Source organism: Manis javanica, chromosome 9, assembly GCF_040802235.1.
Source record: "Manis javanica isolate MJ-LG chromosome 9, MJ_LKY, whole genome shotgun sequence".
NCBI classification, from domain to species: Eukaryota; Metazoa; Chordata; class Mammalia; order Pholidota; family Manidae; genus Manis; species Manis javanica.
Window position 1 is genome coordinate 124,525,049 of NC_133164.1, and position 26,408 is coordinate 124,551,456.

At 45.4% G+C, this 26,408-nt stretch overlaps 1 protein-coding gene across 9 annotated transcripts in view; it reads left to right on the forward strand.

Annotated features, from left to right (window-relative positions):
- Positions 1 to 26,408, forward strand: part of ATP9B (ATPase phospholipid transporting 9B (putative)) — a 212,593-nt gene that overhangs the window by 96,360 nt on the left and 89,825 nt on the right. For all 9 annotated transcript variants that reach the window (XR_012121287.1, XM_073213253.1, XM_073213259.1 and 6 more), the window contains 3 exons: positions 5,545 to 5,625; positions 8,871 to 8,946; positions 13,392 to 13,468. Coding sequence is in view for 8 of the 9 variants with exons in the window: in XM_073213253.1 (XP_073069354.1) it covers positions 5,545 to 5,625; positions 8,871 to 8,946; positions 13,392 to 13,468 (234 nt within the window). In the remaining variant the exon portion in view is untranslated. The remainder of the gene's footprint in view (positions 1 to 5,544; positions 5,626 to 8,870; positions 8,947 to 13,391; positions 13,469 to 26,408) is intronic.

The window sequence follows — 26,408 nt, forward strand, 5'->3', positions numbered from 1 at the left end:
GCGTCTCCGGGAACCCGGCCCAGAGATGTGAGACGTTAATGGTCACGTTTCTAGCTTGATCCTAATGCCACCTGTAACCATCTCATGTGTGTGCTTTAAACTGTGTGGAGGTAAAATCACCAAACCAATTGCACATAATTAAACTGTGCCCTTTGCACCTGTGAAACCGTCCCCACAGACAAGACAGAGAAATGCCTCCTGCTGCCCCCCTGGAATCCTTCTGTGGGCCCGTGACCCCTGGTGGCCCCTCCTCCTAGGGGCAGTGCTTCCAGACCTGACTCCCCTTCAGTCCCTATGCACCTGCCCTTCCGCAAGGCCTGCCGTCTCTCTTTGAGGCTCCCTCCCAGCTGCCTCCTTGCAGCCCGGAGGCCCGCAGCCTACCCCAGGGTCTCAGGCCATCCTTCCCCGTTTCAGGTTACTTGAATATGTTTAGGATTCTGTTTTACTGGTCTGCTGGCTTTTTAGCTGTTCTGCTTTGCTTCTTTAGCAGTTGCTGGAGATTGCGGTACACATTTAACTGTAAGTGTGCTATGAAAAGTTAAATTGAATCACTTAAAATGCTAGAGCCCTATCTTTGAATATTTCCATTTACCCCACTTATCCTTTATGCTAAAAGTATATTGTGCATATTTTGTATGTCTGTTTTAAATGCACTTACATACTTTCTTATGCTATACATATATATAAGAAATACTATATATTTCTTATATCTATGTATATTGTAAACTGTTCCAATGTTTTATCTGTATTTTAAGGAAATTAAGTGAATAAACAGGGTTCTTGTTTTTTTTTTGATATTTACCACTTCTGTTCTTCCCCATTCCTTCCTAAAGACTGGAGCTCCTACTGGGTATCATTCCCCTTCAGCCTAAAGAACTTTTGTTAACAATTCTTGTAGTGTATGTCTGCTACTACTGAATTCTCATTTTCATTTATCTGAAAATATCTTTAGTTCACCTGTTCTTGTGAAGAATGTTTTAGATGAATATTAAATTCTTGGTTATCAGGTTCTTTTCCCTAACAGCACTTGAAATATTTTGTTCCACTGTCTTCTGCTTCCAGTGTTCGTAATGAAAAATTGCTGTTAAAATTTTGATAGTTGTTCCCTGTATAAGATGTCATCTTTCACCATGTATTTTCAAGATTTTTCTTTAGGGTTTTTAGCAATATGGCTTTGATATTTTTAAATTTTATTTGTCTGTTTAAGGGTTTGCTGAGTTTCCTGAATTTGTACATTGGTGGCTGTCAACAAATTTGGCTTATTTTCAGTTGTTATTTCTTCAAATAGTCTTTCTTCCCCACTCCACTCCTTCCAGGAGCCCAGTTACCAGCATGTTAGACCTCTTGGTATTTTCTCAGGGGCACTGGAACCATATCCTTTTCAGAATCTTTTTTTTCTCTGTGTTCTTCACTCATTATCTCTTGATTTGCCTTCAAGTTCACTGACTCTATTCTGTAATTTCCAATCTGCTGTCAAGCCCATTTAATGACTTTATCCCAGATGTATTTTTTCAATACTAGAATTTCCATTTGGTTCGTTTTCTTAAAAATCTTTTTTTTCTATGTTGTGGTTTCCTGTTTGTTTATTCTTTAGGAGAATGTTTTCCTTCAAGTCTTTGAGATACTATAATAACTGCTTTGAAATTCTAATCTCTTAATTCTGATGTCTGATCATCTCAGAAATCATCTTTGAGTTCTTGTTTATTCATAAGTAGAAATTTGGGTTATACCTTAGCATTATTAGTGATAGTATTGTAGAGAGTCTGAATTTTGTTATATTCTTCTGCAGAGTTTTGGGTTTTTTTTGTTGTTGTTCGGGTTTGTTTTAACTGGTAGGTAACTTAGCCCAAGTCGCGCTCTGCAGCCTCTCCTACCTGCAGTGGGCGCCGCACAGGCCTGTGCTCAGTGTCTGCAGCCGAGCTGGGTGCCTGACGTGCACCCTGTGCATGAGTTCAGGGCTCAGAACGGGCGTGTGCGCAGGACTCGGGGGGCTCTGCTGGGGCCTCTCTCTCCTTTCTCACTCTTCAGCTTCCATGGTTGCCCTAGTCTCTGACCTCTGGTTCTTCATGTCTGAAGTGTATGATTTCCTGTCTGAGTTTTAGCAGTGATGCTAAAGCTTTTGTTCTCAGTTAAAAAACAAAACCAAAACTATAAAAATGGCCAACTCTTTGTGTTGGGGGGCCAGTTTTGATGACTCCTCAGGAGGGCTCCCAGGACTCAGCATGTAGTCCTGCTCAAGGCTGTGGCTTATTACAGTGGAGGACATGACACAGCCCACAAGGGAAAGGGCACACTGGTGAATGCAGGCCCCCAGGTCCCCCAGTTAGCTCACATAACATGTGCCGGGTACCCCCAGCAACACATGAGGACATGGGAAATGCTGTCCACCAGGGAAGCTTCTGGACACTCATGGGGGTGTTTACCAGGGGCTGGCCCCGTAGCCATCCTTGGCCAGCACATATCAAAATGCCAGACTCCCAGAAGGAAAGCAGGTGTTCAGCATGAACCCTATTGCTTGAATAAACAGTTCAGGCACAGTGAGCCTTTCTTATCCAAGAATGGTGGGAACCCTCCCGAAATCCCCACTCCCAGACCCCAGCCAAGAGCCTGCCTTGCTTGTGAGTAGACCTGCTCTGTTAAGGTTTCCGCACAGCCACTCCCTTGGCCAATGCGTCTTTACAGCAAAAGTATTGGCAGTGTTATTCTAGGGCCTCAGCTCCCTGGGTGAGACCAGCCTGCTCTGATGTGGTCACGTGTGCACTCGGCCCTGGCCATAGCCAGCTGGGGCAGTGCCCATTCCCCATGAAGTACACCTGGGGAAACCTCCCCTGTCAGGCGTGCTGTACGCTTAGCAGCCCCTTTGACTTTGAGGGTCCAGAAGGCTGCAGAGGCTGGCAGGGGCAGCACAAGCCCTCTTCCTCTGGTGTGAACGGTTCCCCTGAGCCTCCCCGCTGTTGAGCTTTGTCTGCTTGCTGTTGTTAGGGGAGCACCAGGCACCATGTAGAAGGCCTGTCTTTTCCGTCACCCTCCCCTCTGCCACACACCTTTCATCTGGAAGGGTTTTGTGCAGAAAAGAAAGCATTTTTGAAAGAATATTTCATGTTACTTACCCAGGAAGGCATATCATGTTTAGGAATCGGTCAAGAGGAAACCTGAGTCTTCAGACCTTTTCTGAGCGCTTTTGCATAGCTGCCATCCCCTTCGTCGGATCTTTTGTCTCGCCCAGACCAGATCCCTCCCCTTCTGGGACGGCAGCACTTCATAGCTGAACCACCTCACTAAGGCTTGTGTGCAGGAGGAGGGTGAGGGAATGGGGCCTGGCTCGTGGGGCCTGGCTGCAAACTGCAGGTGCCCTAGGGTGCCAGCCACAAGTTAACAGCAGTGACACGCCCCTGAAGCAGAAGGGCAGTAGAGGTCACTGTCCTTGTGATGGGCCCCCCACTTGTGGCTTCAGTCAGAGGTCACCTGTTGGGACTGATGGCAGCCTAGTTTCAGGCCCATCAGAGCACAAACCCAGATGGCGCACTCAGTGTCCAGGATGTTTCCGTGTTTTGCGCCCCTCCCAGCAGTTCAAATTCTGTGCCAGTCGCAGTTGTGACGTGTGAGCCTGTTCCTGCCCTCAGCTTGGACTGCCTGCCTTGCTGTTGAAAGCACTGCCAGCCTGCATCGGGTCAGCAGCAGAGTGAGGTGGGGGCGCTTGGGGTCTGGGATCCCCCTTCGGGATGGTTAGACTTCCAGGCTGTGCAGTGAAAGCTCGTGGGAGACCCGGTGTCAGGAGAGGCCGGAGCAGGGCCGGTGGGGAGCGCAGTCGCCTGAGCGAAAGGGAGTGCCGAGGGCAGGGGGGGGGGGCGGCGGGGGGCCGGCCTCTTGCCAGGCCGGGCTGGGGCTGCAGCCTCCCAGTGGGCGTGGCCCCAGGAAGCTTTACCTGGGTGCGCGGTGAGCTCGGCTTAAAAAGCAGGCAGCTCTCTCCTCTTGTCATTCACTGGTATAGTCACTGGGCTGCTGTGTCATAGTGCAGAAGCTCTCCAGGGGCTCTCTGGCTCCCCAGTTGGGTGCCTTTCAGTTCCCTGCAGGTCTTCTTGATGCCCGCTGTTAGCCCCACAGTACGAGATGGCAGAGAAGGCCCAGGCTTCTTCAGAGCAGCAGAGAAACCAGAGGTGCCCGCTCGGTGAGGGCAGGGACGCTGGTCGCGTCGGTCCTGTGCCGTTGGGATAGACGCAGGCCAGGGTTTGTCCACTCCTCGTTTATGTGGACGCTGTCAGTGTTACCTCACTTAAACTTCAGGCCCTCAGTAAAGACAGCATTTTTAAACTTCTGTATTGTATTTGTATAACCTTTCTGATAGCCAATTAAGAATATTAAAAAAAAACCTGACATATCAAGAATTAAAAGACTTTTAAAACTTTACCCTAGAAAGCTTGAGTATGAGTATCTCCCTTTGTGGATATAATTTACCCAATATTACTTCAATCCATGTCAATCACTTTGAAAAATACACTAGTACAGTTGGGTTGTAGCAAACTTAATTGGTCGCTTCATGTCTGTGCTGCCGTTTGCGTCGCCCTGTAAGAGTTCAGGCACGCGTCATACCTGTATGCTTTAGGCTTCTGCCCTGGGGTGGCAGGCGGGTAGCCTGAGCGAAATTCCACACGGGCTATGGTTTTGTCGAAGAAGTGTTTCAGTATTGTTTGTGATCTCTTGGTAAAAAAATATTCATGTATCATTAAAACTTATTATGAATACATTTTACATTTAATATAATTGGTGTTACTTTGGTAAAATTGTGTAGAGTTTTAAAAACTAAACGTCCTGGACCAACAAACCTACTTTTCTAATTATTTTAAAAGAAACTATTTAAGATCTCATCTTGGGAGACTTACTGTTTAAACTTACATGTTCCCAGTGAGTGGAGTAACCTGAAGCGTATGTCTTTGTGAAAGTAATTGTGACATGTGAATAGTCAAAATCTTGCCACACAGTTTTATAAGTACAGGTCATGGAGATACATGGTTCCGGCACCTGAGAGAAAATGCACTGTCTCCATGGCTGCTCGGAGGGCATCGTTCGTTTATAGCGAATGTAGTAGCTGCTGGAACACACACATGTAAATGAATCCAGGAGTTCACTGAACTGTTTTATAAAACTTACGTGGGATTGTGATGATTACTTGAATCCCTCAGAACACTGATATCCACGTAACTTTTAAACACTCATACACAGCTTCCATCTTTAGAATTGGAGTTGCGGGGCACCAGGTCACATGTGTTTTATAAGCTGCCCCCGAGTGGGTCTGGCCCGCTCCTGTCCTCAGGCCGCAGTAGGTACCCCTGAGGGTCTAGAGAGCCCCCACACCTCTGCGGAGCATAGACAGTGTTCCTGTCAGTCACTCTCCTTCCTCTTTCATGGTGTCGGCGCGCAAAATAGAAGAAAATCAAACATCACTTGTGGTAAATAATATATGAAAAATAATATTTGGTAATTTTGAAGATTTTCCAAGAAATTGTATTTAATTATAACAGCTAATTCAGATATTCTGTATTCCAGGACCTTTTCTCTATCAGTGCTTACGTTTATGCTCCAAAGCCACAACTGGATATTCATAGTTTTGAAGGCACATTTACCAGGGTAAGTTAAATCTTCTGTTAAATACAAATATATTCATTGTGTGTTTCAGTGAAAAATAATAAACCTTTATTTTGAAGGAATAATTAAATCCATAATGATTCAAACAAGTTTTGAACTAACACTGGAAAGCCTCAGGTGTGTTTCAGCTGGATGGGTCTGTCGGTAGCCCGAGGCCCCTCTCCTGGTGAGCTGGAGGGTTTGGGGGGCTCAGTGACCATGGCCTGTAATGGTTTACACGGACAGTATAAGTGCTTTACAGGACTTACGGGGTTTTCGCAATATAGGCCTGTATTTTTAATGGCTGCAGTAATTTTTTAAAGATTTCTGTTGGTGCAGTCAGCTGTGTTTCCTTTGTGGCCACCTGATGGGTGAGGAGCAGTTGTCCTCATCTGGGAAAGCTTTACTCAGGGTGTGTTATGGCCGGACAAGGCGTGAACCCTGGAGGGGGGGTGGGCGTTCCGTGGTCCCTCGATCCCCACCAGCGCTGCAGTGAGAGCAGGTGCAAGGTGTTCATGGGGCACAGGAAGGATGCCCTGCGCTACGTGGCTTGTAATAAGTCCTGAGGAGAGCAAAGATGTTTTTTGTGTTCTTCAAAGAGTATTTTTTTTACACAAAGGCCCCCTTAGTACAATAACAAAGTTGTTAAGCACTCTTAATATTTTGGAATATCATTTGCTTTCTTCCCTTGTGTTACACAGGTTTATACTGCTTATCACTTGCTAAAAGTTGGAAACGTTTGCTGGACAGTGTAGGAAGCGCACTGGAGGCAGAGTGAACGTGAGCGAGAAGCGTGTCTGGAAGCAGCAGGGCTGCGAAGCACAGTTCACACGGGGGCGGGAAGGGCTGCTGAGTGTGCAGGCGCGGGTGGGAGGACTGGGGGGTCTTGTCAAAAGGAGGAAGAAGCCGTGGAAGGGTTTTCAGCTGAGAGGAGAAGTCGCACGGTTGGTATTTGTAGAGACTCCTCTGGGCTCCCTCGGGGGATGGCGGCCACCTGAGTGTGGCCCTGTGGCCACAGCCTTCCCAAAGTGTGCAGGCCAGCTAGGGGGGCAGGTGGGATCGGCCTGCAGCTCAGACATGCAGAACAAGTGCGGGGAAAACACTGCGAGCTTCGGTCCCCTCCAAGTAGGAAAGCCATCCAGCAGGGCAGCTGGCTTCAGAGCCAGGACAGCACAGAGGGGCTCATTGCAGGGGCCTGACCTCACGAGGCTCTTTACGAGTGAGGACACGCTGCCCTTGTGTGGACTGTTCGGCACCCCGAGAAGCGCGTGTGGCTCGAGGGCCGCCTGTCCTTGCCTCGCTCTATCTCTGAGAGGGTCTTGTGTTGCTCATGTTAAACATACCAGTTCTCGAGTTCTTGATTATCTAAGGTGATGTCTTTATTTCTGTGTGCATTTTTCAAAAAGGAGGAAAGAAAACTAAGGAACAACTTTTATAAGTAGAAAATGGAATTCAGTTAATATATCAGCTGAACATTTTGAAAAGTGTTCTCTCTTTACATTCCTTTTTTACAGTTAATATACAAAGGCAAAAATAGATGTTTCTTTTGTGTCAACCTAAATAATAAGAATCAGAGCAAATTAGTTCAAGTCCTGTGGCAGCAGCACTGTGTCCCCGCTGTGTGTGCCGAGTCTGACGAATACGCACCCGGAGCGCTGCCTGCTTCTACCTGCCTGAGAGCGGTGCCAGAGTGGCCTGAACTACTGACTGACGGGTTCCACGAGTGGCCCACACTATTACTGATGGCATCAATGTCCCTTAGTGTTCAAGACATAGTTATTCTCTCTGAGGTTTGGAGTTTATAACTCTAGCCTATTTGAAATACTAGCAGTATTCCTCATCCCTAAACACTATATTCCCATATATTCTTTTTTTGTAATGCACCTTCTGCCGTAATTTCTTTTGCAGACCATAGTATACATCATTATTCATGTCTTTTCCCATCAAAATATTCTCCTTTTAAAAAGCAGATCTCCACTGTTTGTTAAATAAGGTACACTATTGAGAAAAGAGCTTGAAATTATAACATTTTGCATTCTTCTTCCCCAAAGCAAATTTATCTTTTCAAACTATGTAACATCAAAGAGAGGGGGACTCAAAAAGCAAGTTATTTGGAGATAATTTCTTTCCCATCTTCCCAATCTATTCTGTACTATATCAGATTGGTAAAGAACTATTACAATAATTTTCTCAATATTAAAAAAATGTTTAATGTTTAAAGTCCATCATTGTTATTACAGAACTGAAAGGGGACTGCATGGCTCTTGTGTGTTCTTCAAGACATGATTGTGTTAGACAAAAAGCATCCCATGATTAAATAGGTGCAGAAGAGTAATGGGAGAACACACTTAAATTTCTAGAATTAAATTGTATAGAACCTTTTATTTGCAGTTCAGAAAACCTTAATGAAGTTTTTATATTTTTTTTAATGTGCTGTTTCTCTTAGAGCTTGACCCAATGAGAAAACTAAAAGATAAGCATGTGTTAGTAAGTTTAAGCATTTCCATATTAAGCGAACCGTAACAACAGTTTTAAACTAGCAAAGTTATACCCATTTGTACGTGTGGTCAGTTGATGAAGTGCAGAGGCCTGGAGGTGGTTCAGAGCTGTGCCATAGCACAGGACGGCTGAGCAGGGGCAGCAGGCTGCTGGCTTCACAAGGGGTGCCAGGAGGGACAGCTCCGTATCTGCTTGTTCTCTGACTCCTTCACGTGCTGGACACATTTAATGTCTGTGCTGGGTGTTCAGAAGATGAAATTCAACACCATCCTTATTAGCTTACAGTCCAGGGATATGGATCAACATGGGAATTGTTGTGTAACTGAAAATATCTCAAAATTCATGCCAGAGAACTGTTTGTTTCATATCTTAAATGATAAGTGTGCGGGAGACAGGTTGCTGCTACTGTGCTCATAACTGAAATTGACCAAAATGGACCAGAATGACAGTCAAATTCTTTACCTGTCAATCGCAAGCTTTCGGCAGGCCCCAGAGTTCCAAAACTGGTCCATCAGGTGGATTCTGGCCGTGTGGTCGTCCAGGTGGGGAGAGGTTCCCCTGCCCCCTGCTCTGCCATCTTTCCAGAATCCTCTGTGTATTCCCTTTCCACCCCAAGTCAGCAATACCTTTTCACTGCTGTCCAGTTGGGTCCAGCTGGTGAACTTGTTTTCAGTGCTGTAGAAATATGAGGTGTGAGTCAGACAGAAGTTGCTGATTTGCTTCTTTTTTCCTTTTCTCTCTGTGAACAGGAAGACAGTGATCCGCCCATTCATGAAAGTCTCAGCATAGAAAATACGTTGTGGGCGAGCACTGTTGTTGCATCAGGTAAGAAATGAGTTCTGTCTTAGTGTGATTCTCGTGCGGGTTGTGCTCTGTGTATTTGAGCAACTCCAGATAGTCTCCCAAAATGCCTCGCATTACACGTAGGCTCCTCACTAAATGCACCCTCCCATCGGTGTGCGTGGAACACGCCCGGGGAGGCCAGTGCCATGCTCAGCACACGGCCCTTGAGTAGCACAGGTCAAGGCAGTGGGGACTGGGCCCCTTTGTGTAGGACTGCTGAGGTGTTTTGCTGGCTCTGACACCAGTTTCTTGACAAGCTTACCAGTGAGCCGTAATGCGAAGTGGCACAGTAGAGCTGGCACACAAGTGGTGATTGTAGAGGTGGTTTTCCCGCCCCTCCCTTGTCTGACAGAGTCCATGGGGGCCAGTGTGGCGGCTTGTCTGTGGGGGGAAAAACATCAGGGGAGGTGGGCTTTGGGGTAGATTGTGCTGGGCCCTTAGGGGATAGGAGGAAGGTTGAAAGTTTTATTCTGAGTGAATTTGAAGGACATTGGAGTATTTCTAGTGGTCGAACAGGGAGATCACTTCAGTTTACATCTGGAAGATAAATCTCCCTGGGAGGTGTTGGAAGTCTAAAGGACGCCACCTTTTCAGAAAGCTGGCCTTGCTGGCAGCACCAGGAGCGAAGCTGAGCAGCGGGGGACGCTCGGGAGGCTGGTGGGGACGGGAACACTGGTAGGATGACCTTCCTCCCGGTGTCTGACACGGCAGCCCTCCTCTCCTGAAACGGTCAGCCCTCTGGTGCTTCGGCGCGGAACCCCTGCCCCAGCCCCGACACTGGAGGTGCAGCATGGGTCCTGGTCCCAGGAGCTGATGGGCGAGAAGGACATTGACAAAATGAGACAGACGCGTTCAGCGATGCTAAGTATCTCGGCAGAGTACAAAGAAAACAATCCCCAAACCATATCTGCTCAGTATCTGGGGAGACTTCTCTGAGGAAGGGCCATTTAAACGAGATTTAAGACGCACAACCAGGGCTGGATGGGGAGGACAAAGGGGCAGGTGCTGAGGGCCTGGTGCTGAGAGGGACAAAGGCTGGAGAGAGAGCCCAGGGCCATGTGCCTGGTGGGGCCGGCTCGCAGGGCAGCTCCATGCGGCATCCGGGCGGGGCCTGTGTGCACACGAGGGGGGAAGCCCACTGCTGTGGAGTCCACTTCTTCACCCTCTGTGAGGGGAGAGAACGGAGTGGGGCTCTTAGTCTAGTAATGTTTTGTGTCTTTTACGAAAGCTTATTGTATGACAATGTATGAGTTCGAGTTGACGGCTTTAATAGAAATTCTGTGGTTTGATGTTTTTCATACTGATGGATTTTTTTTTTAATTTCTCAAAATGAAAAGAGGGAAAGTAAGGAGAGTGTGCCACAAAGGGTCCTTGGGCTGCGCAGGCCTCAGGGGGTCTTCCCGCATGGAGACCCTGGCCACTCGCGGCTGGGCAAGTGTCAGGATCCTGTCCTCGCTCCTGCGCGTCCCTGTCGTGTTCACCTTGCTGGCCGTGTGACCCATCCAAGCCTCAGCACAGGTCAGCAAGGTGCCGGCACCGCCACCGTCACTTTGGGGAAGGACCGCGCCCGGGAGGCCCGTTCTGTAGTGCAGTCCGAGATGTGAGCCCAGGTGTGCTGTCCTCCGTCAGTGCTCAGCGCTGGCCTTTGGGAAGGTGGCCACAGCATGCCACGGATAAGGTGATACCTGGCCACAGGTCTTAACATTTTCTCTCTCTCGCTGTTGTGTTGTTTTTTCCATCATATTGATATTCTTTTTAATAAAGGACCAGAGTTGAGTCCATTCTCTTTATGAATTTTATTTGATCTTCTGTTCCCTGTACAGTAGGATGTGTTACTGACCCCCAGTCCTACTGACTTGTGGCCTTTCTCCTCAAAGGGTCAGAAGCAACCTGAGCCGAAGGTCTGTGGGATAACCCAGATAATTCCCCATCCAGTTGCCCTCCTTACCTCAGTACTCTAGTCTCGAGGTGACCATGGCGAGCGCCAGTCCCTGGTTGCCCACTCTGGCTGCGCAGACACACTCCTAGGTCTCACAGTGCACCGGCCATGTTGCTAACCCTTTCTTCTCCTTGTTATATAGAACTCAGGGTTTTTTATCTTCTAAGATAAGTTTGCTAGGGTATTTTATCTTCTAAGAGAATATTTAGACTGCTTTAAAACCATCCATTCCAGAAGTTTAAGTAAAGCACCTTTAATTTTGTGTTTGGAAAATTTTTTAAAAGGTAAGCTTTTTCATTAATTTCAACTTTTTTGAACACATACTTATCTTCATTTAAAACCTTATTAGCTTGAGCAATTGACTGAACTCTGTGTATCACCCAAGTGCCATTTCCTGAGGCAAGTTTGAAAACTTAGATTTCCAGGATTGATGTGAGGGCTCTTACCTGGTTTATGCTGGCTCCCCATGTGGCCCTGGCACCTCTGCGCTGCGCCCGGCAGGCTCTGGGCGCCACACCAACAGTTGGGTCGTCTTCAGTCGGTCGGCAGCCCTCGTCCTCGCTGTCTCTCTGCACCATTGTCTTTGGCAGATCCTGTCTTCCCTTATTCGTGGTGAGGGAGCCACACTGTTTTCAGAATTACCAGGTAACCCCTTTTCCTGTCTCTCTCAGCTGTGCGGAGAGAGTTTGCTCAGCCTTTCAGCCATTACTGGCCATAAATACATCCCCTTTGTCAAAGAGAAGGGAGAATATCCCTAAACTTCCGTACTGACTAGTGATTGTAGCGATCAGAGCATATGATTTTCTCAGAGAAGATAAGTTACTCTAGTACAGCGAGTACTCATTTTCAGGGAGAAAGAAACGCATGTAAGAACCTTTATCAGACTCTCGTAGTTTATGCAAGTAAAACTGCCTGAGGAATTCTGTTAAACTTTTTAATGTGTGGTGTGTTTAAAATGCAAATATTGTTTCTATTATATATATATATGAATGAAATATTTGTTAGGCTTGTTGTTCCCCAAATCTCATTTTGGATACTTTAAGCTATGATGCTTACCTGGACTCAACATTGCTAATAAATCACCTGGATTTTAGGACAATGGTTTCTAGCCTGATTAAGAATTGGTTAGTTCTGCTAATGTTAAAAATGAATTACTTTTGTAATTTGTCTTGTTCTGTGTTTGTGCTTATTAAACATTAGTGACACTGCTATATTTTGATTAAGTTAAACTTAACTGGCAAAATAGGAAGAAAATACTGACAAAGTCAGACTTAATGTTCTGCTTCACTAACAGTAATAAATAGATTTTTTTGGAAGTTTTTATAGCATTACATCATTATGTACTTAGTTAAGTATAAACATTATCTAGAAAGCTTATTTGGATAATGATATAGAGAGAGAGCATTTGTGCAGTTTGAACTAGCTTATGTGCCAGGTGGGGGCTTTCTCTGCTTTCCTGAACAAAGTATTCACTCAAGTCTCAGAGCTTTCCCAGTGGCACACAATTTAAAAAGGGAAAAAAAGGAAATGCTTATACTAAAAATATGTAATGTCTGCAGATATCACTGCTGAGCAGTGCTGCATCCAGCATTTTCCTTCTTCCTGAACAAGTGTTATCTGTGTTCTTTGGGAGGAGGCTGTCCATAATGTTACATATGTAAATGTAGCTATCATGGTTTATATAAATCCAAAATATCATTAAGACCGTATTTACTCCCTGGGTCCTGACTTGCTGATTCATTAAATTTCACACAGTAAACTAATGTGATATCAAAGAGTTTCTATGTAGTTATTATGGTTAATTCTGCAATGGTCATTAATTTCAGTGTTATGGATATATTGTCTTTCTCACCTTAATCATATTTCTCACCTACAAAATTTGCAAAAAGTAGGAATACAAATTACAGAAGACACTAATAAAAAAGACTAATAACATTTAAATTCAAAACCAAATACTGTTTTTATAATATTCTCTTACTGTGTTTGTGCATGTGCTGACATGTCAGTGCAAGCTCTCATACCTGGTAGTATTTTACTCTTCGCAGTGGATGTACACTCGTAGACTCTGGTTCAGAGAAACTGGTTTACCTGGTACCATCTTGGTTTGAAAGTCACACAGTGAGTTTGATCAGTTAGGAATGTAGCCTCTCTTAATTTACCGTCAGTGTCAGTGTCACCATTTTAGTAGACATTGATGGAAACATTGCCTGCTTTCTGTTGTCAATGAGAAGAATATCAGTACATTTGCTTACGTTATATGTAGGTATGTTTGTATTTGTAAGAAATCATTTGAGTTTTCAAGGCTTATTTTTAAAAGTTGAGATTATATTTTCTTGAACTAGCCAAATTAAATATGCTGTTGGATACGTTTATGTATAATTATATAGTATAATATTTTCCATTGAAACAATTAACTAGCAAGTGTTAAAGTGTTACCTGTGCTTCCCCTTTAAAGTGCCTCTGTAAGGACCACTTTCGTGTTTTGCAGGTACTGTAATAGGTGTTGTCATTTATACTGGAAAAGAGACCCGAAGTGTAATGAACACGTCCAATGCAAAAAATAAGGTAGGCGAGCATAAGGTCAGCCATGCTGACGAACCCCGCTCTCCCTTTTCAGTAAGAAAGTACATGTAGTGCCTGCCGTATCCCGAACAGTCCTTTGTTTTAGCTTCATATGTGACATAAAGGTACACTTTCAGAAATGGTGATGGTTCAGATATGAATTCTCTGTGTTGGTGTAACAACATGTTCATACTGAAGTTTCCAAAAGTGTCTTTTCTTGGTTAATCAGTTTTACACGTCTCTTAAATTTTCACTGTCGGATGTATGTAACTTGCCCATAATTTGACAGTTAATTGTGAGTCTCTTAATTTCTCTTCAATCTATTTATTTTACAATTTGCACTCTTTATTTTTATGTTGATGGTTCATTTTCAAAACAAAAAAACCTATATTAATGTTTATAGTATTTAATTTGATAGTGTTACATTGTTAAACTAATTTATTTCCATTTCAGCATATTGAAAGCCAGATTTTATTTTTAAAGACTGCTTAATTATATTCCTAAATTGATTATATTCCTGTTATATTCCTAAAATTGTTATTTGTGCAACCAACATGGATGCATCAGTTTAGTCAGCTTGAATTCTCATAGGTGGTGTTTGGATGACACATTGTATGAGATTAGGCCACAGTATATGCTAATGGCCGCTTACTGAGAAGCCCTTTCTAACTTTGCATCTTACTAATTTTTATTTGAAACATAATCTGTGTGTATCTGAGTAGAATAAAAAATCCTCTCATGGATTCACACCTTGCTTTTTGGGTGATTAATAGGAGAGGTTGTCTTTTGAGGGAAATGTTACTACAGAACAATAGAAATGAATTCTTTGAAAAGGTGCTTTTAAGGACAAGATGTATTCCATTTTTCCACTAAATACTATCTAAAACAATCGTCAGTCCTTCAAAAACGAGGACAGCGTCTCTGGTGCTCTGTGCGCCTGGGCCCTTTGCGGTGTGCCGGCCCGGCACTGCCTGCACTCGGTCTGTAGGTCTGCAGTGCCCTTCCCCACCGAGCAGGGCCGCACCCTTCTCCCAGTGACACCAGCAAGGTGGTCTGTCTCTGTGTGTGTTAGGGCCCCAAATGTCTCTGTGTCTTATCTACTAAAGCCAAAGAAAAATGTGCTATTATTTTAATATAATTTCTGGTTGTGATAATAGGGAAAATTATCTCTGTAGATTTATGTTGCAACTTTGCTCCAATCTGAGTAAATCAAATATACCCAATACCAAACATATCCAACATACATATTGATATACCCATCGGTAATTCTGCAAGAGTTAAAGGTATTTACAAGCAAACTATTAACCTTTCTCAGGTTTCTGACCCCGGCTGAGAAGCTGAGCCCTGGAGGCTGACTGCCCAGGTCAAGAGTTGGGGCTTTGCCGCTAGCCAACTGTTTGACCCGGGCAAGTGGCTCAGCTCCGTGTCTTGGTACTTGGTCAGTGTTGCCTGTCTTTATTATCTGTCTGTGACACGAGATGTGACATGTGGATAAACGCCGTGGCCTTTCAGCCCAGCCCTCACTGTCCATTGTGAATGCTCACTGCCTAAGTTGTGCGAGTTCCCGCCTTCCTCGTAGGCTGCAGATCCTTCCGAGGCCCCGCTCCTGTTCTGCTGCTCCCTCTCCTGCTCCTCCGCCTCTCTGGAGCTGCAGAGCCGCACAGCAGGGCGGCCGTACCCTTCACGGGCCGGCACTGCCCTGGCTTCATAGGTGCTCCCCTCTGGCCGGAGCATCATGACAGCAATGACTGTTGTTTTAGACTTCAAAGAGGGCTGGTGCTAACAGAAAGCAACCATTTGAAAGGGAAATCAGGTCATTTCCCCAAGTTCGTCCATTCTTCAAGGAAGCAAAACTGTTCCTGATAATTCCAAGAGCTGCCCTATTCATAATATGTATGGGGACGTTGATTGACACAGTGGTCAGGTGAGATTTTTGTGGAGTTCGTTGACAGCAGAGTAATCTGGGCTGGACGTGCATCTTTGTGAAAGAGTTGAGGCTCTGAGTCATGCTGATACACACCCTAAACCCACTGTGGCATCGCCACGTTAAGGCTTCTTCTCCTAGTACATGTCTGACATGTGGGCAGGTGCGTGCTCCATCGTCCCTGAGGGACTCCCCCGCCCCAGGAACTGGCTTCCAGGACCGCGGGGATGAGAAATTTGCATGAAAGATTCCCTACTAACTCTCACAGCATCTGCCAGGGAACAATGTAGATCATGTTTCCTTGGCCAGAGCAGTTTAATGGCCTCCCCTAAGTGGAAGCCATCAGGGAGGTACAGCCGTACGGAGGTGCAGGAGGGAGAATTGGGAACACTTAATAAATAGCACCACTGGCTGCCCTCAGTGTGGTTTGGGTGGGAGTTTCCACACCTTTTACATAGTTAAAAAAGAAAAGAACCCAGGAACCTTACAGAACCCTGAAAGCACTGGTAGTGAGGGGCTCAAGCAGAAGAAGAGTGGCCAGAAGGACAGTGGACAGAAGAGAGCGCTCAGGACAGTGGCCGGCAGCCGGCAGCCTGCTGGTGCTGGGGGGCCATGGAGACTGGACAGAGGACGGCCGTGTAGCAACTCGGAAAACACTGGAGGAAGAAAGTCATGGTGTGCCTAGTCAGACCCAGGGCAGATGGGGGCCCCCCGTCGTGGAACAGGGCAGGGTGTGGAGGCACCAGGGCAGGGGTGGCGGAGGCCGAATGTGCTGTTAGGTGTCCTGAAGCACCGGAGAGGCGGTGGTGATAAACTGGAGCAAAAGGACTTCATTGATTGTGTTTGTTTCTGATGGAAAATCCGTGTCACAGAACAAATGTGCTTTCAGTCAAAGCAGAGGGAGCCTTGGTGTATGAAGAGGAAAAGGTGTTGTGTGGGAGAGTAAGTTCCATGGACATGTAGTAGTGACTTAAGTGGATAAACTTAAGATGGCTTAAAGGGAAATTATATATTATTAGGTGGAGAATAGCTACCACATAAAGTAACGCGTAGCCTCTTTGATTCGTAGGGCGTACTTGGTCGGCAGGCAGTCGGTCCGTATCTCCGTTTGCTCCATTATTTCATTCACTCTCTACCTTGGTCGCAGAGTGAGCCAGAGGGTTGTGAGTGCTGTGAGACTGCCTCACGGTCCTAGGGTGAAGCGCTGCGGTAAAAGCAGTGTGATTTGAGGGGATAAGTTAATGGTGACAGTAACTGAGGTGGTGAAATGGATGCAGTGCACGGCAGGGGTTCAGGACAGTCCCTCAAAGCCAAGAAGGTCGCGGTGTGACCACGTAGGCTCGTGAAGTGTCGAGCAGTGCTGAGGACCCAGCTGGTCCTGGAGACCTTGAGTTTTTGGTGGAGCCCGTATTGTGCACATGGTTTTCTCAGGCCAGGGTCCAGGAGCCTCAGAACAGGAACAAAGTGGGCCAAGAAAGGGCCGGTCTGAAGTTGTAGGTTGTCGAGGTGGGGGTGTCAGAGCAGCGGGCGGGCAGGAAGTCCCTCCGTGTGAGATAACTGCTGCAGGCCCTGACGGGCAAGCGGGTCAGCAGCTGAGGCGCCTGCAGGCCACGGCATCAGACGTCCAAGTGCTCCGCACCCACGGGTCCCTGTCTCTGGGGTGACAGGAGCCTGGCTCCGCCATGTAGGCTGCAGGCTCTTGCGGAGTAGCGTGGCCCTCTCCCCGGATGCGCAGATGCGTGTAGCTGTTCACCCCCTCCAGCAGTTGCTTCACAGTGTGTCCCCTTCAACTTGTCATTCTGCTCAGCTACAGTCCCAAGCCTTATTTTGGCCACTTCTCCTTTTTGCCTTCATTTGGTCTGTTTTGTTCTTCTCTAGTTGCTTTTTTAAAGAAAACTGCAGACTAGAAAGAAGAATGTGATCACGCCCAAACCTAGGCTCAGCAGGCGCTCCCTACTCTTTCATCTTCTCCTGTGGCTCCGCATGACAAGCCACTTTATTCCAAGTATGCATTTTCAAGAAGTAGAAATTAAGACACTTTTTCTAGCTGCTGTCCTAGCTCATTGTCCTCGTCTGTGACACTGGCCTAGACGTCTGGGCTGAGTAGCCTGGGTTGGCCTGTCAACTTCATATCTACCTGCACTGATTCCACCCCCTGGGCTTCCCTGCTAGACTTCCCAACTCAGAAACGGGGGGTTCTGAGGAAGCCTGGGGCCTGCTGCCTGGGGTGGGCACAGTCCCACTCAGATGGACGGAGAGTTCCTGTGTTAACTGATTGTGTCACCACTGAGTGCATGGACTCTGACACACGTCCCACTCCCATCGTCCTTTTAGATTGGCCCTTGGGATTGGCTCCTGAAATCTACCTTGATGATGTATGATCACAGTACACAGCTTTATGCTTATTACAGGAGTCTATATTAGAGTACTTCTTAACTATAGCATGTTTTATCCAGACATGGGAATTAAGAATAAATCCTACAGTACCATTTGATGGAGAAAAGATATATAATAAAAAGAAACTCTTAAAGTTGCTTTTCAGGATTAGAATGTCTTCCCTCACAGTGTTCACCAAGGGCAGATATAAAACAAGGAATGCGATCTACTCAAGTTTGAAATTTTTATTTTAAGACTCTGAACAAATCAAAAGTTTTGATTACTAAGCAATTACCTTTACAATGATACTTGGTGAAAGTTTAAGTTCCAGGAGTGCAGCTTGAGTAATGGGCTTCTTTATAAAATCTAGCTGTAGATATATTTAGAAGATGATACTTGATTACATGTCAGAGGGAAATGATTCTTACAGGAGGTTAAGAAAAATCAATTGTGACAGGTTGCCATTTTCACGCCATTCACAATAATAAGTTGCTCAGAGCAGGAGCTTCAAGGATGAAATGGTAACCCAAATTGCTTCAACTATTATTGTAATCCCTGAGCATATTGATTTGTGTTTCTAATAAAAAGATGCTTTCGAGTGTCTCAGTGACAGACAGGTGATACGTGCCATTATGTGAATCGGCCGCAGCTTGTCTGAGCTGTAAGGGGGTTTCAGGGGGCAGAGCATCAGAGAGCCGTGGGGCGCTTTGCGAGCAGAAGTATCGGCACTGTTTTGGAGAACAGCTTTCTTATTTTAAAAAGAATAGTTTGTTAATATTTTTAAAGTTGTGTTGATTTGTATTTATTATATTGTTATAATAGCGTAACTTTTTTCTGTGACTGCATACAATCATAGCACCCCTTAATTTTTTTAATAGTTGCCTTCTTGAATAATAAAATATTTTCGGATTTAAATACTTGCTTAAAAATGTGATCGTGTGCTTCACAAAAGAGCTGTGTGTTGTAGAATGTAGTATTACAGTCAATCTGCATAGATAAAAAGACTTGGGGAATGCTTTTTTTGGATAACTGTTATTAATATTAACAAATCATAGTATTTCAAAGCCTCATCAGGAAAAGACTAACTAGAGACGCAAACCTACAATAAAGCACCTCGTAGCGCGTACAGACAAGCCCCGGTGCGGCTCAGGGTCATGACAGCGCACACCGCCCTCGCTGCCCTGGAATAGCTGCACACTTTGATATTACAGCTGCTCACAATTAAAAGTTGTGCTTCTTCATCAGCAGTGTGAATATAAATAAACTTATAATTTCAGGAAGCCATAAAGAGACGAAATGCTCCATGGGGGAAAAGCAATCCTGATGACATCTGGGACGTAACGTTATCAGAGCATATAGCAAATATCTAAGCTAGAAAGCTTGGTTTAGTCCCTAAATTCCTTTTAAATAGGAATTTGATTATAAAGCAGGTGTTCCAAATAGGAAACACAAGCCAATTTATTATTTAAAGTAAATACTTTGCATCACTGAGAAGACTGAGTTTTACACAAAGTTCTGAGTGAGAAGGGCTGACTAATCATTTGCTGTGTATTAAATAAGAACTATGTGATAGTATTTCATTATTTCTGAGCAATTCAGCTACATTCTCTATAATCAGAATTCTTAACAGAGAAGTATAATTTATTCAAGAAGCAAATACGTATTTTCATAATTGTCTTTGTCTTCCGAAATTACCCCGAGGCCATAAAAACAGAAATTTGTGGAACTTGTGATGACCTATTTATCATGACATTTCCATCTTAATTTATGTAAGCTCTCAAAACAAAGCACTTGTTACCACCAGATTATTCTGAAGCCTTTCTGATGAAAGCCTTTTTGGATGGATAAGAAAGTGACCTGAAATACTAGTAGGATTGGGAGCAAGAAAACCCTTTTTCAGTCCTTGGGTATGAAGCCAGAATGAAGGTGGGCACAGGGATGGATGATTAATGTGGGAATGGAGACTGAAAGGGGGAACGTTGAGGTTTTCCTGATACTGGGAACTGCTCGGAGTATCATCCTCACAGGAGGCAGTGAGCCTTCTGGCTGCAGTGGGTCTGTGTGGCCAGTGCAGATCTGTCACCATGAAAATCATGTCCCTTCTTGGTTGTCACATGTCACAAACAGGTCATGTGCATGGTGTGGGTTCATAAACAGACTTTATTGGGGAAAATTCCAAGCCACAAGTCAGCTAGAAGAGAAGGTCACTTGGTTTTCTCACTGTGCCCTGGGAAGGCCCATGGGAGCTCTGTGTCCCCCATCTGGTTCCTCCTGAGAGAGAAGCAGTCAGGGAAGACATCCACTGGCCGGCACCTGTCAGGTTAGGTGGGTGCTTGTCCTTACGGCTGAGACCTGAGGACACTGGCGGGGTGGGAGGCCCACCGATCCTACTGCTCCTCGTGCAGAGAGCCCCCAGCTTGCTGGCATGGCCCATGGCTGCAGGACCGTGCTGGCTCAGCGCTGCCCTCTCACACAGCCAGCTCTGCGTCTGTGAGGCTCTGGTTCTGGCCACCATTATATCCAGCCCCCAGCACAGTGCCTGCCACACTTACTAAGTAATGAAGTTGTTTTTCTTAAGAAGTACTTCATAGTTTTACCCCACCATAGTTAATTTTTCCTAAGCAATAATTTTTTTAAGAATACCCTTCAGAAACAAATCTTAACATATCTGGTTTCAACTTCATTATCTTTTCACACATCTGAGAATATATTCTGGATGCTAATGTTTTTTCTTTTTTGTTTTAATTTCATTTGTTGACGTAGAATAGCAACTGTACCAAACTTTTCTTTTTTAAAACTGCATTAACGAAAACATATGTATGATAAATTTAACATGAAATTAAATAGCTTTCTCTTCCCCTGTGTAATTAGCATTGTCAGCTAATAATTACCTTTTGCAAAACTTTAAGATGTACCACGTGTGTGAGTTTTCCCACTCTAATGAGCTATTAATATTAACTGCCTGGGGTTTCTCTTTGAGGGGCATGGTACCTAATGTGGGCTGGCGTCATCTCCCACCCAGACACCTGAGCTGCTTCCCTGTGCCCCTCCAGCATGTTCCCTGCATCACGTTTATAAAACAGATGTATACGGTCAGTTCTCTGCGTAAAGCTGTCAGGAGTCCCTGTTGCTCTCATGGCGAACACCAGAACGTCCCCCATAGCTCTGAGGCCCTATCCTCTGCCGGGTGCTCACCGTGGGCTGCATGCCCCCTCGCTGCATGCTTAGCCCCAAAGTCTGGCCCTGCTTCCCAGCGCACCATGCATCCTTGTCTTCTGAGCCAGAGCACTGTTTCTCCTACACAACAAGGAGATGTGTAAATAGGTAATTGACTAACTAGTTTTCTTCCACTAAAATGTGAGCTGCTTGACCGTGAAAACTGTTCGTGCCCTGCACAAAGCACGTGCTCAGCAAAGTGGTTGAATGAAGGAGTAAATCCTGATTTGTAAACTGTCTGCTTGCTTATCTGCCACTCCCACAAGATTTTAAACTCACTGGAGGCAGGTGCTGTGCCTGTTCGTTCCTGTATCCCAAGCTTCTGAGACGTAGTAGACGTTGGGCAGTTTAAATCAGGAGCCAGTAGATCACAGAGATGGCTCCCGGGAGAGTTCCTTGTGGTCCTGTCCGGGAGGCCGACACGTGTCTGTGATAGAAATTTCAGGTGAGAGACCCTCCGCTGGGTGCTGCGAGTGCCCTGGTTGCGTGGAGGGCGGGCGGTACAAATCGACCCGGGTGCGTGCCTGCTGAGCCCTTGTCGGGCTCCGGGCGCCACGGGGGCACCTCCACGTGCTCGTGTGCGTGCCTGCTGGCTTTCCGCCGCTTGCTGGCCTTGGTCGGTGCTCCCTGCGCCCTTCTCTGGCCTGTGGGGGCACCTTCAACCTGCTCTGTCCCGTTTTCACAGATCCATCATTTCCAGATACTTTCCATTCTTTCTGCCACAATAAGATGTTCCAGATTCATCTTGTTCTTTGCCCCCAGCCCGGGGACCAGCCCTGGGTCCCCCTCAGCAGAGGATGGTGTTTAGAAGTTAGGATCTGGGAGCTGGGTGCTCTTTGTTGTGGAGACGTGTCATTTCCAGCCCCAGACAGCAAACAGAGTGAGGGGACGGATGGGCAGATGGACGGATGGACAGATGGGCAGGTGTGTGCACACCACCTTGGTGTCTGTGCGCACTCTGTATGGATGGGTATTGAACTCCACGAGTCCAGACAGGCTCCCAGCTTCAGTCCACATCCACGCAGCTTCCTTTCCTAACATGCTGGAACTCCCCCCGCCCGTCAGTGAGGCCCGTGAGGATCGCTACCACCCCTACTGCATCCGCGTACCTGACCTACCACTGCACATGCCGACAGTACCTCTTTCCTCCCTTTGAGCTTCAGCACCTGTGCCGGACCACCCTTACCTGTCTCCTCCCTCGCTTGGCTCCCATCCCTGGGCTGTGCCTTCTTGGGCTCCTGGACCACGTTGCTCTGCATGTCCCATGTGCACTGTTAAGAAAGGAAGATGGGGAGGCATGGAGGTCATTATTCTCCAGTTGTTCTGTGTTTGTTTCATTTCTTAAGGACTAAAACCATGTGTTTGTTCATGTGTAGACTTCAACCATGTTAGGTGTTCAATAAATGCCGATTGAATGGACAGATGTGTCAGTCATTGAGAGAACCAGTGAAAGACATTAGCGACCAAGTCATCACCCCAAAAGTGCCTTTCAGGAAATGTGGATAGATTTGTCTTTAATTGATTTGAGAGGAAGTGTGGTAAGAAGATCTCAGATCCTCTGAGCACTGAATGTAGCAGTTCTCCTGGTGAGCAGAGTTTTTATTTTTTGCACATCTGCGGCCGTAGACTGCCTTACCATGTAACAGGTGTGCTCGCTGAAGGACCTTCTGTCTTTCCAGAGGAAGCATGGGCAGGTGCGGGTGTGAAGCCTGCTTCTGTGCCTGGACTCGTCTCCCCACCGTCCACTGCTGCCAAGCAGCTGTCCGTGTAACCCTGAGCAGAGATGACAGAACATGTTCCTTCCCTTCTGAGCCTGATTCTCAGTCAGCAGAGTGCACCTGGCCTTGTGTGAATGGCCACATGCCTCTGTGGTTGCTCGCTGAAGGCAAAAACAGGCAATGTCCTTAAGGAGATTATCTCAAAAGAAGGAGTTCATCATAGGTAACACTTGTCTCCTGTTTCTTCCCCTACATTTTTCACACAGTAAACCCTTTATAACGTTCCAGTTGAAGTGACTTCAGAGCTAACAGGTGTAGGAAAGTAGGCCTAGAACTGGCGTATATGTCCCTCAGCCACACTAGAGTTCTGTTACCTTTGTGGCTGGTGTGGGGGACGAAGCGTCTTCCTTCCCTGCAGTGCGGCCAGCAGACAGTGACTGTGCTCAGAAGGGCCATGTGATCGCAAAGTGCATCGGGGCCCACCCCCACCAGCACAGAATAAGGATGTCAAAATGAGAAACAGAAAAAAAGACAGTGTAACATTATATGTAAAGTTCATTAACCTGTGGAAATGAGCGACTTGTGTACAACACAATTTAGGGAAGGATTTCTTTTGTTTTGGTTGAATATTTAGTCATTCAAGCAACGATTTAATTAAGTTAAAGTCAATAATTTTTATATTACAATTACAAATGTTATTTCATAGCTTTAAGATACAGACATGGTCTGGAACAGATAATATAGAGAACAGAATTTTCGTAATGGATAGATTTAATATGTTTTTAATTCTGAACAATATAAAGAAAAATGACTACTTCCAAGGTCTAATTTCATTCTAAGAAGATGCGTTTACCCTTCACTTTAGACCAACACAGATGATATTGCGGCAGCTTTGTTTCAGGAGAGGGAGGGAGTGCATACTGGGCCTTATTAGCAGTTAAATGGAAAGTATTTGAGATTTAAGAAGAAATCAGACTGAAAAGTTTCCTCACGTTCCTTAATTAGTAATCAATCCTTATTCAAGATATACTCTTAAACCTTGGCTTTCTGAATATAAAGAATCAACGAATTTTAAAGATAATCATAGTTGCTAAGTAACTAAAACCTAAAAAATAAATAAATGGGTTCTTGGACATTCAGAAGCATTCAGGTTGTTTGCACAATTCCATTTAATGCCCATTTTAAATCATTGTAAAGATAGAACATGCCAGATTGTTGCTACATATTTTGTTTTTGTTTTAATGCTGGGCTAGTAGTACATTACAGAGGAAAGGGTGCTCAAGAGCCAAACCTGTTCTATTTATTTATTTATTGTTTATTTTTTATTAAGGTATGATTGATATATACTCTTAAGGTTTCACATGAAAGAACAATGTAGTTACTACATTTACCCATATTATCAAGTCCCCACCACACCTCAATGCAGCCCATCAGTGCAGCAAGTTGTCAAAGATCCACTATGTGCCTTCTCTATGCTACACTGTTCTCCCCGTGATCCCCACACCATGTGCACTAAACATAGTACCCCTCCATCCCCTTCTCCCTGCCTCCCCACCCGCCCTCCCACATCCCTCCCCTTTGGTAACCACTGGTCCCTTCTTGGAGTCTCTGAGTCTGCTGTCATTTTGTTTCTTCAGTTTTGCTTCATTGTTATACTCCACAAATGAGGGAAATCATTTGGCATTTGTCTTTCTCCGCCTGGCTAATTACACTGAGCATAATGTCCTCCAGCTCCATCCATGTTGCAAATTGTAGGATTTGTTTCTCATGGCTGAATAATATTCCATTGTGTGTATGTACCACATCTTCTTTATCCGTTCATCTACTGATGGACACTTAGGTTGCTTCCATATCTTGGCTATTGTAAAAAGTGCTGCAGTGAACATAGGCGTGCATATGTCTTTTTGAATCTGAGAAGTTGCATTCTTTGGGTAAATTCCAAGGAGTGGGATTCCCGGGTCAATGGTATTTCTACTTTTAGTTTTTTGAGGAACCTCCATATTGCTTTTCACAGTGGTTGAACTAGCTTACATCCCCACCAGCAGTGTAGGAGGGTTCCCCTATCTCCACATCCTTGCCAGCATTTGTTGTTCTTAGACTTTTCGATTCTGGCCATCCTTACTGGTGTGAGGTGATATCTCATTGTGGTTTTAATTTGCATTTCCCTGACGATTAGTGATGTGGAGCATCTTTTCATGTGCCTGTTGGCCATCTGAATTTCTTTTTTGGAGAACTGTCTGTTGATATCCTCTGCCCATTTTTTAATCAGGTTATTTGCTTTTTGGGTGTTGAGGCATCTAAGTTCTTTATATATTTTGGATGTTAACCCCTTGTCAGATATGTCATTTACAAATATATTCTCCCATATTGTAGGATGCCTTTTTGTTCTTTTGATGGTGTCCTTTGCTGTACAGAAACTTTTTAGTTTGATGTAGTCCCATGAGTTCATTTTTGCTTTTGTTTCCCTTGCTCGAGGAGATGCGTTCTGGAAGAAGTTGCTCATGTGTATATTCAGGAGATGTTGGCCTATGTTGTTTTCTAAGAGTTTTATGGTTTCATGACTTACATTCAAGTCTTTGATCCATCTCGAGTTTACTTTTGTGCACGGGGTTAGACAATTATCCAGTTTCATTCTCTTACATGTAGCTGTCCAGTTTTGCCAACACCAGCTGTTGAAGAGGCTGTCATTTCCCCATTGTATGTCTATGGCTCCTTTATCGTATATTAATTGACCATATATGGTTGGGTTTATATCTGGGCTCTCTAGTGTGTTCCATTGGTCTATGGGTCTGTTCTTGTGTCAATACCAAACTGTCTTGATTACTGTGGCTTTGTAGTAGAGCTTGAAGTTGGGGAGCATAATCCCCCCAGCTTTTCCTTCTCAGGATTGCTTTGGCTAGTTGGGGTCTTTTATGGTTCCATATAAATTTTAAAAGGATTTTGTCTAGTACATTGAAGAATGCTGTTGGCATTTTGATAGGAATTGCATTGAATCTGTAGATTGCTTTAGGCAAGATGGCCATTTTGACAATTTTAATTCTTCCTACCCATGAGCACGGGTGTTTCCATTTATTGGTATCTTCTTTACAAACCTGTTTTGTGAAGTAAGATTTACATTGCTCAGGAAAGACATTTGTCTTGCCAATGGGTTTCAGCCCCGGGAAGGTTCGCTATGGATTCAGTGTGACCACAGAAATTGACAACAAAATGTTCTTGGAGTGAAAGGGATATTATACCCAACTTTATTTCCAGGTGGCAGGTCAGTCACCAAAATCCTTTCCACTCAGAGCGAGTCTGTATGCAGCAGCTGGTCTCTCCCCTTGCCTCTGGGCCCTTCTGTCCGCACAGCCGTCCTCTGGGCCTCTGTCCTCGGCGCTGCCACCACTCCAGCCTCTGCTCTGCTCTCCTGCCTGAAGACAGAAAGCAGGTGCCATGTAGGAGCAGGCCTGGGCAGCGTCCCCTGGCCGACGGGCATCCTGGTCAGCATCAGGAGGGGTGGCAATCACTGGAAGCGCTGCACAGACAGACGTGCGTTCAGTGGGCCGCTGAGGAGGCTGGACACAGCAGAGGCAGGTTCGGTGAGCTCGAAGATTTGTGAACAGAAACTTGAGACGGGAAGAAAGAGGGATGAAGAGTGGGGAGCCAGAATGTGGCACAGAGCATCTGAGATGGTGGGACCATCTCAGAGACGTGACATCAGTGATGGGAG